Below are 15,415 nucleotides of genomic sequence, written 5' to 3' on the forward strand. Positions count from 1 at the left end.
AGGCGTGGTCAGAGAAATACTATTATTGGAGCCTAGTAGATGGAAGACCGACCGAGCAGTCGATGAAGTGAAGTCCCGCTACTACGTTAAGACATTTGTCAACGGTGATTGTTCGTCGAGATTGTGTTTAGAAGATAGTTGAAGTTGTGGATAAAGCGTCGCTTTTGTCGGGCCAGAGTTGGAACTTGCACCTGACGATAAATTGAATATTTTCGAGTTGACGGTTGCCAAACGCCTGAAAACTCTCGAAGTCAAAAGAGTGGATACTCACATTTGGCGACTTGACTGTTGTTGTAAGTGTCCAGAGTGAAGATAGTATTTCGTAATCTTAGGAAGAGTGTTTGTTGTCACTGCGGGCGAAGAAGGTTGCTGAAACCCAACTGAATTTTTTTGGGGTAACTGTTTCAAGATTATTACTACGTTTTTATGAGTGAGAACAGGATTTCAGAGGTGAGGGTGTGTTTCTATTTAGAGCCCGTGTCATTTTCAAGTGTTTACGTGCTGCGCGTATATTGTTGTGTTCGCGCCTTTCAGCATGCGTAAACTTTTGTTTGAATTTTTGCAGGACCACTCGATTCCGCAAAGTAGGCATGCACTGGGGCCCCCTATGGCCAGCCTAGCCTTGTCATCTCACCATCCAGCTGGAAGTGCCTTTTCTCAAATCCCTTTTCCATCAGTCCATCCTTCGCTGTTTCCTATGATGCCACATGGTCTCAGCTTGGGAGGTAGCCCTTTTGCAGCAGCCCACCAGAACAAGAATGCCCATGGCATTAACGAAATGGGACCACCTATGTTCAGTGTCCGTAAGTAGCACATTTAATATCTAATATGTACTGAATTACTTATTTCCTTAGCGCTCAATCTTGGAATACCTGGACAAGTTTCCAACCAAGGGACAACAACCGTATCCTACGAAAGTTTTAATCCAGATGCATTACTGCAGCCACCAGCAAGTAAAAGTTCTGTAAAAATAATTCCCAAAGCATCATCCACACCAGCCATAAGTAATAACTATACAGTGCCTGTTGCATCCATTTCCAGACCAGAATCTCCGAACAAGAAAAATTTAATCAATATGCTATCTCCATCTTCAACTTTGAACAGTCAAATTAAGGCTAAATCCACATCCTTGCCTTTACCGAACTCACACATGCTGTTACCTTCAAGTGGAGCTAATGTAGGTAGTAACATGAAGTCTGCCTTTTCAGTTGTAATGCCCTCAACATCAACAAATGCTCCTGTGAAGATACTCGCTGATGATGGGGACTTGGTAGGTGGTCGGAACAAGTTGATGAAGGACTCAGGTGGCAGTACTATTGATGTACTGCATGCAGTGAACAACAGTAACAACCAAATGAAGATTATTACAAACTCTGAACTAGTTAACTCTGCAAACAATTTACACTGGAAACAACTACCTCAAGTGTCAAGCACACTACAGAATAACAGTAGTAATTCTTCAATTTCTTCTTCAAATTCAAGTAAGTAAATGTTGTCTCTCTGAAACCTCTGTGTAAGCCCTCTAAAATTGTAGAAAACCCTCCATTAAGATATTCGTTTAGCCTAAAGTTGCCTTAATATAGAAATTGTAACGATAATTCTCTCTGTCTCAGTGTCCATGAGGTTCCTCAGATGGGAACACCTATGTGTGCAGATTATTACCATAGACTAAAATTTGAATTTTTGGTTTTGTGTGTATCTCTTGTAGACTCCAAACCTCTGGGAAGCCATGCTGCAGGAAGCCACCCAAGTATTGGGCAAGTGGGGGGTGTGTTGGATCCATCTGCTGCTGTCCTGAGACACAGCAAGTCATTACACACATCTGTAAGTGGGACCGCACCCCCTGCAGCAGCTTCTGTGGACGTTAATAGGTCAGTGATGATGATGTAATTAAATGTCTTAAGGCTTCTGGTATAATTATGCAATATTAAAAGGTTAAGGTGTAATGAATTTTTTGCCCTTCATTGTCAATGCTCTCTAGAGTAGAGGCTTACTAAATAGTTGGTAACCTGTGGTCTAGCCCATGGTTGTTCACTATATTCATCAACTGAAAATCAGCAAAAACCAAAAAAAAAAAGAAGTAGCCTCACTGTTAGCTTATTTTCTGGGCAAGATAAACATCATTGATCATTTGATACAATAATGCCACAATCTGGTGGTGCTAACGCTGTGAGCTGTCTTAATCCTAGCGGCCACAGTTTGCCATTTTCTCTCATTCTCTTTTTGTCTGCTTCACTCGGGGAATTTTCTAAATCACTTATGTATAATATAGTTGTGGCCTCAGTAGTTAATTTGTAGATAGCCCAGTGTAGATAACCTTAAGTAAGGCCACCTGTGTAACCTACTTGACCTCTGGATATTGAGAGGCTAACTAGAATTGACCACTACAGTGATGTGGTTTTAATAAAGAAGTGACCATTTAGAGAGGTATCAATACTCGTAAATTAGTAATTAGATTTGTCATGTTAAATATCTAATAATTACTGTTTGTGTAGGGTACCTACTAGCACATGGTCGTCAACAACATCCCATCTACACAATGACAAAGTTCCTCACCCCCCACCCACTGTTGTTACAAGCATCACTCGAGGTAAGTAGGGTAACTGAAGCACACTGTGTAATATAGTTTAGTCTTGTTTATATGTGGCCCATATTCTGGACTAGCCAATTAACAGTTATAGTTGTCAATTGATCATTTGTTATCAGCTGAAAGTTTTACTGTGCCTTTTTGATTTTTACTGTTTAACACTTTCTACTATTGTTTTGACAGTGGTTAAGCATAAACACAGCAAGAAGCTGTGGGGGAGTCCCTCCATTCTGACACCTTGGGACCATACCTGAAATGTCCCTACTAGAGTGGTGTCCTGATTACAGGGGTCTAAATGGGACCAAGGACATGCATCCTAATTATGAAGGTTTTACAGGTTTTCCTTTCTGATGTGGTCCCCCCAAAAATTTATTACGCATACGTATAGTATGCACAGAATGTACAAACTACATGATGTACTGTGGATATAACAATACTTGGGATATCATTGAAGTGTGCATGGTTATCATACTGGAGACTTTGCATGCTGTACATACATTAGGCAGTGGAGATTAATCGTTTCTTCTGCCATGAATAAACTCACTAAAGGGAGTTAGGTGGTCTAGGGGCCAATATAAATTTCCCTGACATGCCAAAGTCTTTCATGATTTCATTTTCACATGTACAAGTTACAAGTTAGGAAATTCATGATGTACCTTAATATTTTATAAGTAGTGAGTGTGTAGTGAACTGCAGTAAATAGTTTGAGAAGACACAGAAATGTTAGGGTTTTAAATATTTGACATTCAACTTGAAGTTTGATATCAAGTTTCCAAGCAACTTGTGTGTTACCAACAAGAGTTACGGTGCTAGATGCTTTAGGCAATGTAGGGTTTTGACTGGTACAGTATAGCCATCTGAAATGTGTAATGTGTAGTTTTAATAAAATTAATTTGAAGCCCTTCATGTTTGCTATATGAGACATGTTGATTTGTGTTTGCCCTTCATTAAATTTGTGATGAATATTGACTCATTAGGTGGATGTGTAGTGTGGATGTTGTGTGTCAGATGCAGCATGAACTAGAGCACTGGCCTGGTAATCGAAAGGTTCCAGGTTAGATCCCCAGTTGGTGTTGTTTCCTTGAGCAAGAAACTTTGCTCCATTCAATCTGCCGAAATGTTTAAATGTCTACCTGGTGTTAACTAGGGAAGCAAATGCCAACTGTCCGTGTTTCACACAAGGTCCAGGTGGAATTTCGGCTGCCCACACCTTCATCATGGTACAGCCTCCTGTGGGTTACTAGTCTTTCCCTGTGAGGATTTGCCTGCACTGACTCCAGACCTATGATGTTCGATCACGCAACCAAGCATTGTTCCAGGTGTTAATGCGTGTTTAACGGCTAGGAAAGTAGCACACTGTAGCGTGTAAGGGCCCTGGGATGTACTGGTATAGATTTAATAATCCTAAGTAACCCAGTGTATCTATGTTACTTGTATATTAATCAGTTGCATGTCCAATACTTGTATTGATTACATGCTACCTGCATGCAAAGCAATAAGGAAACTGGTGTCCAATATTTGTGGTGGCAAAGAGGTTCCCCAGGGACTCCCCCATTAATATTTTAGTAATTAAATTTGAGATAACTTTACTATTTTGTGACTTTGAGCTGTTTGTGATTTTTAGTAGTACTGTCATTAACTAGCTAAGTTTGTTCCAAATGCATCTATTAGTCACTTGACCTATCACAATATATTCTACACATTAATCTTTGGGCTTTCCTTCTGTTGATTGTTATGTCTTCAGCTCATACACGGAAACTTTAAATATTTGCCAACATGTGGTAGTACAAAGGGTGAAAAAAGTGTTTGGTTTTTGGTCCATTAATTTCCTAATGTGTAAAATGTTGAGTCTTGTGAGAACCAGTTGTATATTTGTTTGTGCTGTTATAACAATGAAATGTATATTATGGAATTTATAAAACATAAGGGTGTTTGGTTTGGGTTGTGACAGTATATACACATGCACCCTCAATAGTATATTGACAAGTTCATGTATACATCAACTAGCAAACTTAGGGTAGTTATTTTGTACTGTGATTACTATGTGCGTGTTCTATTGTATGTATTGTCTACGTGCGTATAGTGTATGTGTGTGTACGTGCGCACGTGTGTATGCATGTGAACTGCTCACTTTTCCCTGTGTGTATTTATGATATGTACGGTTACGTGCACACTTACAGATACAGGATGTACACTGTATGTTTCCCCACATCCTAGCACTATCCACCCACTCCACACCAACTGTCACGTCATCAACTACTACACTGGTCAAGCCAACACCTCAGTGGCCGTCAAGAGATCATGTGATGAGGGAGCCGGGTACACCTGGTGATGCAGCAGACCATCCACGATCTCAGCCACTCCTGCCTTCTGCAGTCAGTCAGAGCCCCACCTCCAGCCGGCCAAGCATCTTACGCAAGAGAACAGTTGACAAGTGAGCAGTGTAGCATTTGCACTTAACCAGTATGTGGTTATAAATATACATTCATCATGTTTGTGCACACATGCATGTGTATACACAATGCTTATATGTGTAGTGTACACGTACACGAACACAACTGTGCACATAACATGCACTCAGACTCATTAAGTATAATTATTTTATTTGATTGGTGTATTGTACGCTGCAGTGGAAGTGTAACAGATGTTAATTGTATGTGGGAAGTTTTCAAATTTACTTGAGTCTTGATTACATCTCTAGTGTGAAACGGGATGCCCCAAGTTATTCAAAGACAACACCAGGCCAGCAGAAGTGAGTTGCCCTATTGCTGTGTTGTGTACTACAACATTATTTTAACCTTTTTTAAGTCTCATTGAAGCTGTACTACTTGTGGTGTATTTTTGTACATGCATGTGGCACATGGCTTCCCTGTACTTTTAGTGTGGCTTCTCCCACCAATGGTTTTGTGGATTATCATGGCAGCCAGTCACCTGCGAATCTACCCAATGAAAATGCAGCAAATGTTGCATCAAGGTTGGAAGAAAATGTGCCAGATTTCATGTCACCCAGAAAGAAACCACGCAAACAATTAGTGTAAGTGTAGCTGTAAGAATTTTTAAAACATTGTTTACTTGTTTTGTTGTATAGTAATCCAACTGAGGACCATTACGCTAGTAATGTCCCTAGTTCTAACATGGGAGTGGAAACACCCACAAGGTCACATGGAAGGGACGAGTCCACACCCACATCATTGCCAAGCAACAGTTCGGAATCTCAGACTGTCTCACAAGGTGTGTACGTTGTTCAAGTAGTGTAGCAAATGTCAAGTTGTGATTAGCTGTACATATTGTTTTTTCGGTACACATGTGTAATGTTTGGTTGTCAAAGTACCACATGAAGATGCCTGTCTTCATTTAGTAGTTGTTGTAGTCTTCTTTGCTTCTGTTCGTTTCCTTGCTCCTATTTCTTAACATCTGCACCTGAGAGTATAGGGCCTTCCAAGTAATTAATCAGTGCATCTGGTTTGCTGAGCTTTTTTGTTTCCTTTTTATCATGTTGCTGGCATTATGATGGATATCAGACTGCTAACTAAGTTTGAGGGACTTTTTGCTCGTGTGTTAAAAGCAAGAGTTACCCATCAGTAATTGAATTTGTCTACTTGCTGTAATGATTTCTCTTAGTGGTCAATCTACTTATTCTTGAGTGGTCAAACTATTGTATACTCCTATAATTCAATTATAATTTTGAACTAAAAGAAAGTGCATTCTATATTATGTGGATTGATTAATCATTCCTAGCTGGTTTTACTGTAAGCAGCTGAGCATGTTTGCTGGCATTCGTAATGTGGGATAAAAATGCTGGCTTGAAGTTTTTTGTACACTGGAGACAGAAATAATTGTAAATAGTTTGACTAGTCCATAGTATGTACATTTCTGCCACTTGTTTTTGCTGCTTTATACTAATACATGAAACGTCAGTATAAATTCCATTCACTTCTGCATACAGCTAGGCAATGAAATAACCGCTGAGGAAAATTTTGGCATAGAAAATTTTCATGTATTGAAATTTTTATGCACCATATTTTCGTCACTGGCATAATTTTTGATGGAATAACTATGTTAATATTTGTATGCACAAATTATTCGTATAGTTAATAATTCATTGTCTTAAATTTCAACGGTACAGCCAGTGACAAAAATTTTAGACAACAAATTTTTCCTGATTTATGGCAATACACTTTTCAACCTATGTAACTTGTAACCTTACTGTAAAGTCCACAGACCCAATCTTACTTCCCAGAATGTAGTAAACAAAATGATAACAGTCTATCAATCCAGCTAAAAATATTCTTAACTACTATAAAAACTAGTATTGTGTTCATTATGATCAGATGTTGTGGTGTGTAGTGTTTCCTGATCAAACAGCATCAAAGCCATCTAAGTGTACACTCGACATTGATTACTTCTAAACAAAACCATTTTAATTGCTATCCAATGGGAAGCCATGTATGTCCAGTGGTTTCCTTTTCATCTGTTACATTGGGCAACATGTGCACATGAAAACTGCATCAAGTTACAGGAGTGTGTTTTATCACACTTTCTTTGTGAGGCTGCTACAAAGTTGTAACATGTCAAATTGAATAAATTTCCCATTTCCTTTACTTTTTGAATAAATTCCATTCCACTTTTTTGAATACATTTTTAAAATAAGTTTTGAATATTTATGAAGGAGTTCCTTTGATATCTGAATGAGGTTACTAGAAGCCCGCAATGGGTTGTTAATAATCTGTGGTCACCATTGCTGTTTACTATTTTAGCAAGCAAACTATCAGCCATGTCTATACTGATATATCTGTAGTATAGCTATGCAGGCTCAGAATTTAGGTTGGGCGATATTTAATTTGTGACTTGCGATTATTGCATGAGTTATTTATGCGATTATTGCAATATATTGAAACACAACTACACATTTTGAAAAGTTTGCAATGTCAATAAATGTACTTGTTTTCACTGAAAATTAATTTATTACTTTGCTAAAAGGTTATAACCAATGATATGGTCAGCAACAATATATTGAAAGCGTTTCGGGTTGATCTGAAAGCTTGTTTGAGCTTAGTTTTTACCTAACCAATACTGCCTATCATCATCAGGGGAAATTGAGGCTGTTTTCTTTGGGGTGATGTAAATTTGTGGGCCATGCCTACTCCTTTATGATATATGCACACTTTAAATTTGATGGCACATGCTGTCCAAGGCCATTCATTTACTCTATTTATCCGTACAGAAGTCCAGGATGTTTAAACGAGCCTGGTATCTATTCAGACCCATAGGCATTTATTTCTTACAGTACACCTCGGAGCACACGAGGTGAAAAGTGATTGTGGACAAAGTAAGAGGTGAAAAATATTTATCCAAAAATGTAGACTCTTGTGTAGTAGTACCCTTGTTTTTAGTACCCCAGTGATTAAACGGTACCAGTCATTTATTCTATATTGTGGTATGAAGCACCCGGGTGTGCATCTGAGCTAAAGGTTGATAGATTGCCAATATCACCTAATTAAGTGCTCACGTTACAACTATTGCATATACTTAGCCTTCATAATATTATCTCATAGGCAATATTTATTGTATGTTGCAATAATTATCATACTTATCGTCTTATCATCTAATTTATGTCTATTCTGGCCTCATATATGATACAGTTTGTGCAAGTTGCTACAGAATGGTACCCTACAGAATTTAAAAAAAAAAATTTAATGGAATTTTTTACCGACTGACTGATGCCTTCAGACAAGCGGAACTCAATAATGGGTAAAGCTATGGGCTTGATTTTTTCACTGTTTGATGTCGCTTCAGCCTGATAGGTGCCTTTTGGCATACTGCAGTACGTACAATGTATTCTTCATGGACTTACCAGTGTCCTCCTTTGTGTCCCATTCATCTTTCTGACAGCGAAAAGTGTCGATTTGGCAATAGCACATGATGGCTCCCCTTCGTAATGGAAATCGTCCGTATTTTTCATAGTGGCTATTTTGTTGGTAGAAGTGCTTTTCGAACAGTTCTCGATTCGTATTTCTATGTAGCGGGTTAAACATAGCCAACAACGAAGCGTAATGGATACTTTACTTTTCAAACAATAATTGATATAACTTGGGGGGAGGTGGCACCATTTCTTTCTTTCGGTAAGGATACCATTGACATTAATAGAATTGATATGTTCACTAGCACCATTGCAACTAAACTTGAATCAAAGCAGTACTGGTCTCAGTCGATATTTTTCTTTTGCCACCTCTTTAGGAATTTAAAGATACATTGTGTCAGCTGGCTGTTTTCGAAGTTGATAAATCATTGTGGGTAACCTCTAAATTGCACAAGTACACAAAAAAAAATGGAATTTTTAACTAAAGTAGGGACCATAGCGCAATGATAAAAAGTACTGAAACAAGCTGGAGTAGTGCATGATATTAAATCACAGTAAAAAGAAGTGTTATATCCCTACTGTGCATTTCCATTATGGCATCTTGAGCACAGTAGGGATATAACACTTCTTATTGTTTTACTGTGATTTAATATCATGCACTACTCCCAGCTTGTTTCAGTACGTTTTGTCGATGCACTATGGCCCCTGCTCTAGTTCAAAATTCCTTTTTTTTGTGTGTACTTGTTTGTCAACTTTTTTTTGTAAAGAATTATTATGACCATTGAACCCACGCATACCACATCTGAAATGGCACCACACGCCCCAGCTATATCAACTATCATCTGAAAAGTGAAGTATCCATTGTCAGCTGTTCAAATCGTTACACAGCATTATGAATCAAGAACTATTTGAAAAGCAACTCCTCAATCCACACATACCGAAAGAAAGAAATGGAGCTGCACGCCCCAGTTATAATAATAATAATAATCATACAGGTGAAAAGGGCAAATGCCTGTGGGTCCTGCTCTTTACACAAATTACATAACTAATTAGCATTGATTACAAAATCAAAATCATACAATACTAAATAAACAAATTGTACTAAGCAATTGGGGGTTACACCAGTTATCGTCTGAAAAGTGAACATAGCCATTACACTTTGTTATTGGCTATGTTCAACCTGTTACACAGCATTAAGAATCAAGAAGTGTTCGAAAAGCACCTCTGCAATCCACGTATCAGAAGTAAACTGTTGGACAGTGTCTAGTCTCAAAGTAAAGAATAGATACTAGCCATTTGCAACACTTTTGGCGATTTGCGTTGTGTAATGTTTAGAAGTTTGTAGTAAAACCACCAGAGTTTAGTTGGAAAGCCCATGAATTGCTGACTATGCTGGAAATAAAACTACACAGCATTTAATTACTACAATTACAGCTACATTAGTTTACAGAATTGAGACTTGGTTCAGTTTATTCACTGTGACGTGTTATGATAATTACAGGTATGCTATAATAACTGTCAAAAGGAAGTCATTTGGTGTAAATTATTGTTTTGTATACAACTCACTAAACAAAAATATTTACACTCCTCATAAGCATGCAGAGGTGTAACTCCCTTGTTTCATTTACTACTGAAGCAGTTAAACCTTAACTGATCTTATTCATTTAGAACAGTAAGTGACCTCTGGTGTGCTGTAAGCCGTACAAGGGCCTCTATTCACCATGATAATGACTATTGGATGCATTTTGAGTACCAAAATTGACGGTTGTTATCATGTTACCATGGTTAAAGTACTGCAAATGGCGAATATTGGCAGACAATTCTTTTGCACCAGGTTATACTGTATAAGCAGAAACTTTGACAGGGAATTAAATTTGGCGGTTGGCAAATTTTTGCTGAAATTGTCCAATTAGAATCTGCCAAATATTTATCCAGCTAGCTAAGGAAATTGATAACAGAGAAATCCAAGGGAAGACCTGTGAACCTGTACAGCTTATTCTAACTAGTGGTTCCACGATATGAAAATTTTAATATCACAATCATGATATCATGGGACTTGTATCACGATAGTCACTTAGTCACGATATGTGACCGTCTCAGCAAAAACCCGACTTGTTTGCACAATTTTTTTTTCTCTCAAGATTATCTGCAGTGTCCAAGAAATGAGTCACCAAAGTTTCAGCCTTCTGTGGTAAGTAGTTTTGGAATTATATCGCTAGACAGTGGGAAGAGCAAAGATAATCGATTTGTACAGTGACTATACTGAAAACAAACTACGGACACATGCATTCGCAGCCGTAACTTCCATTTGAATTAGTCTACAACATTGAGATTTGGCTTAAAATGTTCACCATGAGTTAGCCCTGTAGTCACTTGAACATGTAGATATGAAGGCAGTTTAGTAGAAGAAATGACGACTATCTTGTTTGCATTTACCACATCGTAAACAAACGCACGTGACACGCATACCATTGGAGCTACAGAAACGAAGCAAAGGTTTTTAAACTCCCCATGAGCAGGCAAATAAGATGATATGTAGTTTTTAATTGATTTGAGTCTTCCTTCTTCAAGTACTGGCCCGATAAAAACTTGCATATTTTTTCTTGTAGCATGCGTAATTTTGCGAATTATTTTTAAAATTCGTTTTTCTCAATGCGCATGCTTGTGCAAACAAGTTGGGTTTTTTGCTGGGACGGTCACGTTTATTTGTTTTCACAGGACAAGTTTTATTCAGTCAATCTATTATGCTTATAAAAATGATGTGATAAAGTTGACGCTTTTTTATGCATCACTACATGTTGCCAGAGAAATATCCTCATATTTGTAAATATCAAGTCACTTTTCACTAAATAGTTTGCGTTTTTGATATCACCGTATAGCTTTTTCCTCTATCACGATTATCATGAAATGTTTCTATCACGATATATGATATATCGTGGCATCACTGATTCTGACAAAGATCTAGTCAACGTTGTAAGATATACTAGCTACTGAGCATGGTCCCATCTGGTCCCACAGTTGCAGCCAAACATTTCCCTGTACCTATCTGATTTTTGTGCACGAGCTAGGGGTAGGATTTCTCCTACCAGTGTCTCCTAGTGGCTACTGATGCATCCCAGATAGCCAGGCTGCAGCTACATTTGTACTCATGGTAACCTCAGCCTTGGATGCAGCTGTAATACTCACTGGAGCTGCCATGACTATTGCTTGGGCTTTCATAATGCCATCGGAATGCAGTCCGTGTATAATTAGTGTTGGCCCCTGCGGGCATCAGGGACTTAGATTTGTCAAATACATATAGTCTCAATTCATGTACTAGCCATAACCATAAGAATGTGTATTGCAGCCAGTCACAAGCTAGCATGAGTAGTGAAATAGTATACCCTGATGTTAATGCTAGTCATCTGGTAAAGAACATGGTGTAAATCAACAGTACAGTGGCTGGCATAGGACACATGCACACCTAGGCATCATCTTCCTGCCTATGTTCAAAAATCTTTGTTTGGTTACAGTTGACAAACTGAAACATTAGTTATGGCCATTTGTTTATGTCACAACAAAGAGATAGAACACAGTCGATCTTTCTATACTGATTTCATCTTTGTCTGTGGTGAAAAAAAGTGATACAAGGAAAAACTTACCAACCAATGGATTCCCCTATTCATGGCGGACATGATGGTGCAAGTCTCAACTCTGTATATCATTGTGTTTGGAAGTTTTAGTATAAACACCTGTAAGTTCATTTCCCTATACACTATGTACAAACCGATTTTTCACCAGAGCGGCATACACTTGGCTAAATAAATTATAAATATTTTTATTTGAAAAATGCACTATTATGTTGGGTGTTTTACAGATCTGGTCATGTATAGCAACATAACTGAATTATTATACAGCATTTGCTGCATGAAACAAACTATTTATTCAATAAAATGGCATCTGAATTTTCCACATCGATGAGTTTACTGTATAGTACTAGCTGTTTCAGAGTAATTTTCAATATATATATATTTTTGCTTTTGCTTTGATATATTTCAAAGAAGTCCCTTTCTTTGAAGACTATTCCACTGCTGTTCTTTAAAATTATTATATTAAATTACTTGTGACATAACCAGTATTTTAGTTGAAGTGTTATTCACTGATTGCAAGTCAGTAAGTACATGATAGCATATTGGAAGGACACTATAGTGAATACACATTATGTCCAACCAAAGTGGAACATGCTCAAACTACAATGAATTTTGGTCAGAAAATTTCAATTAATTCAAACACTGTATAATGTATACACCCTGTAGCTGTACTATTGCCAGCCAGTAATAAGCTTCATCAGTGAATTTCTGTTACTGTGGATTGTGTTACACAAAGTTGATACCATATCACTGTCAGAAAAACTTCTATCCACAAAAAGACTTTGTATACAGATAAGGTAATCACTGATTTAGTTACAAGTTTAGTCACCTTTTACAAATACAAGCTTACATGAGGACTAGTGTTTGTGTAATGCTAATCTCTCACATTGTCAAGGTAACCATTCACTTAGCAGTATGATGCAGCTATGTTTGAAAACTAGGCAAGGCACTAACCTGTATGCACATTACATCACCCACGTTACAAATGTGTGACTGTTCCCTGTGCACGCCTAGTTTTAATTTTGGGACCTCTTTCATTTTAGGGTGCTCAGAATTTGTTGGGCATCTTTTTGATGGCCTAGCCACGCTGTGTGTGACGCCCTTAATTTTTCCTAAAAGTCCCTCTTCATCTAGTCACTAGTACTGTACATAAATGGCTTCCATGTGGTGGTATTTCTAAGAAGAACGATGATACCACAATAAATAGTTTTCTTGGAAATGATTTATATACCCCTGAGGGTATTTTTGTGTGTTAATGGTATGACCTGAAATATTATAAATATGCAGTGGCCAGTCTAAAGTTGCTACTTAATTCATAGTTGGATTATTGTAGTTGTAAACGGTTTTAACAACATAAACAGTTCACAAATAGACTCAAAGTAGTTTACACCTGTGGAGTTAATAGAACTAACAGTAAACAATCCATTTTACAACTTTACCTGTAAAGAGATCTACAGGCAATGCTACTGAGAAAGAAAAACTTCCAAACCAGAACACTTACTGTAGCACTTCCATCCCAGGATACCTCTCTTTAGTTTCTTTGACAATATCTATGCATGCATTTTGTATGAAAATGTTGAGATGTGGCAGTTGACTTTTCTTGAATTGATTTTTTACACCTTGCAAGAGTGCAAGGGAGAGGTTTGTAGTTGCATCCAACTCTTATAATCACTGGAATGTTTCGTAAAAGAAAAATAATTTACACTTACAAGTATTGCATATTGTAGTATCTGTTACACAGTTAATTAATGAAATCCAGTCTATAAATGATATCAGTGTTCTTCCCAATACTTTGTGGTGTATGGTAACAGATGTTCAACAAGTATACAGTGTAGGATTTCAACCAGCAAGGTTACCTTGTAGGAGTGTGTGTGTGTGTGTTAAATTTATTTTGTAACTCAATCTTGTATATCTGTTTTCTACAGGTATGTTTAATTAAAGAACTTCTCTATATCTTTCTAATTAATGCACACCGATTACAATAATTTTTTTGTTTTTGATGTGCTGTTTTTCCCTCTGCAGATAAGTCACCCCCGGAATCCTTACAACTGTCAACCCCACTACACAGGTCACCCTATAGTGTGTGCTCCAATTATAAGTTATACACTAAGGCTGCTCATAGTCACTTCTGGAGATACACTGATGTTAGAGTGAAAGGTGTGTTGCGTTTGTTTGTTTGTGTGTGTGCGTGTACGTGTGTGTGCGTGTACGTGTGTGTGCGTGTACGTGTGTGTGCGTGTACGTGTGTGTGCGTGTACGTGTGTGTGCGTGTACGTGTGTGTGCGTGTACGTGTGTGTGCGTGTACGTGTGTGTGCGTGTACGTGTGTGTGCGTGTACGTGTGTGTGCGTGTATGTGTGTGTGCGTGCGTGTGTATGTGTACGTGGTTGTCTGTCCCTTCTTACTTGAAAGATCACATGGGACTTGTGACTGGGCAGTGAAACAGTGTGTGTGTGTGTGTGCAAGTGTGCGTGTATTGCTCCAGTCTACCCAGCTGTTTAAATGGGGACCTGGTGGCCTGCCATCAACTTGGGAAGCACCCCACCCAGCTATACATCAATAGGTACCTGTACTGGAGGAGCAAATAACCAACTGTCCATGTCTTGTGTAGTGGGTGAAAGTCCAGGTGGAACCCACACCTTCACCTACTAGACACACACATACACACACGCACACACACACACACACACACACACACACACACACACACACACACACACACACACGCAAGGGTGGACTGTCATGTACACCTGATTTACTGACAACAATCATGGCACAGCTGCACAGAAACCAGAGCAGCCATTGATATTGCAGCAGCATCATGTACCACTGACAATTGTGACAAGCCCACCAAGATGTGTCTGTCCTACCTGTAAGTGCAAATGTAAGTTGATATCTCCTGGGAGAGTTGCAAAAAATTGGTGTGCACGAAGTGGTATCGTCAGATGGCATCCTGAACTTTTGGCAGATATCCAACCTTGTGATCCTCATCAACATTAGCTCATTACCACAAGGAAGTGCTGACAGAAATTGTGTTTAAAGCACACACAGGAACTCCTAATAGAAGGACCAGTTTTTATTGTTGAAACATTAGATATATCAATGACAAGAGATCATATACTATTCCCTAAACAGTTAGGTAGTTTGCTTGTATTAATAAACATTGCATAATCTATTGATTGGCATGCTAATTTTTTACCCACACTTTGTATATGATGCAATTCTGTTATTACCACCAGTCATCATTCTTATTGCACCACTTCCTGTATGTGGTATATGCTGAACTAGCCTAACAGGTTGTGTGTGTGTGGAGTACCTGTGTGTGTGGTGTGTGGAGTAC

General features: G+C 38.3%; 1 protein-coding gene across 1 annotated transcript in view; it reads left to right on the forward strand.

Annotated features, from left to right (window-relative positions):
- LOC136241837 (histone deacetylase complex subunit SAP130-like) overlaps positions 1-15,415 on the forward strand; it is a 16,664-nt gene continuing 1,249 nt past the window's right edge. The window contains exons 1-10 of the mRNA XM_066033189.1: positions 1-450; positions 566-803; positions 855-1,481; positions 1,709-1,871; positions 2,496-2,590; positions 4,805-5,021; positions 5,289-5,339; positions 5,469-5,621; positions 5,676-5,818; positions 14,099-14,233. Coding sequence (XP_065889261.1) covers positions 427-450; positions 566-803; positions 855-1,481; positions 1,709-1,871; positions 2,496-2,590; positions 4,805-5,021; positions 5,289-5,339; positions 5,469-5,621; positions 5,676-5,818; positions 14,099-14,233 — 1,846 coding nt within the window. The 5' untranslated portion in view covers positions 1-426. The remainder of the gene's footprint in view (positions 451-565; positions 804-854; positions 1,482-1,708; positions 1,872-2,495; positions 2,591-4,804; positions 5,022-5,288; positions 5,340-5,468; positions 5,622-5,675; positions 5,819-14,098; positions 14,234-15,415) is intronic.

The sequence above is a fragment of the Dysidea avara genome, chromosome 12 (genome assembly GCF_963678975.1).
Source record: "Dysidea avara chromosome 12, odDysAvar1.4, whole genome shotgun sequence".
In the NCBI taxonomy this organism is placed as follows: Eukaryota; Metazoa; Porifera; class Demospongiae; order Dictyoceratida; family Dysideidae; genus Dysidea; species Dysidea avara.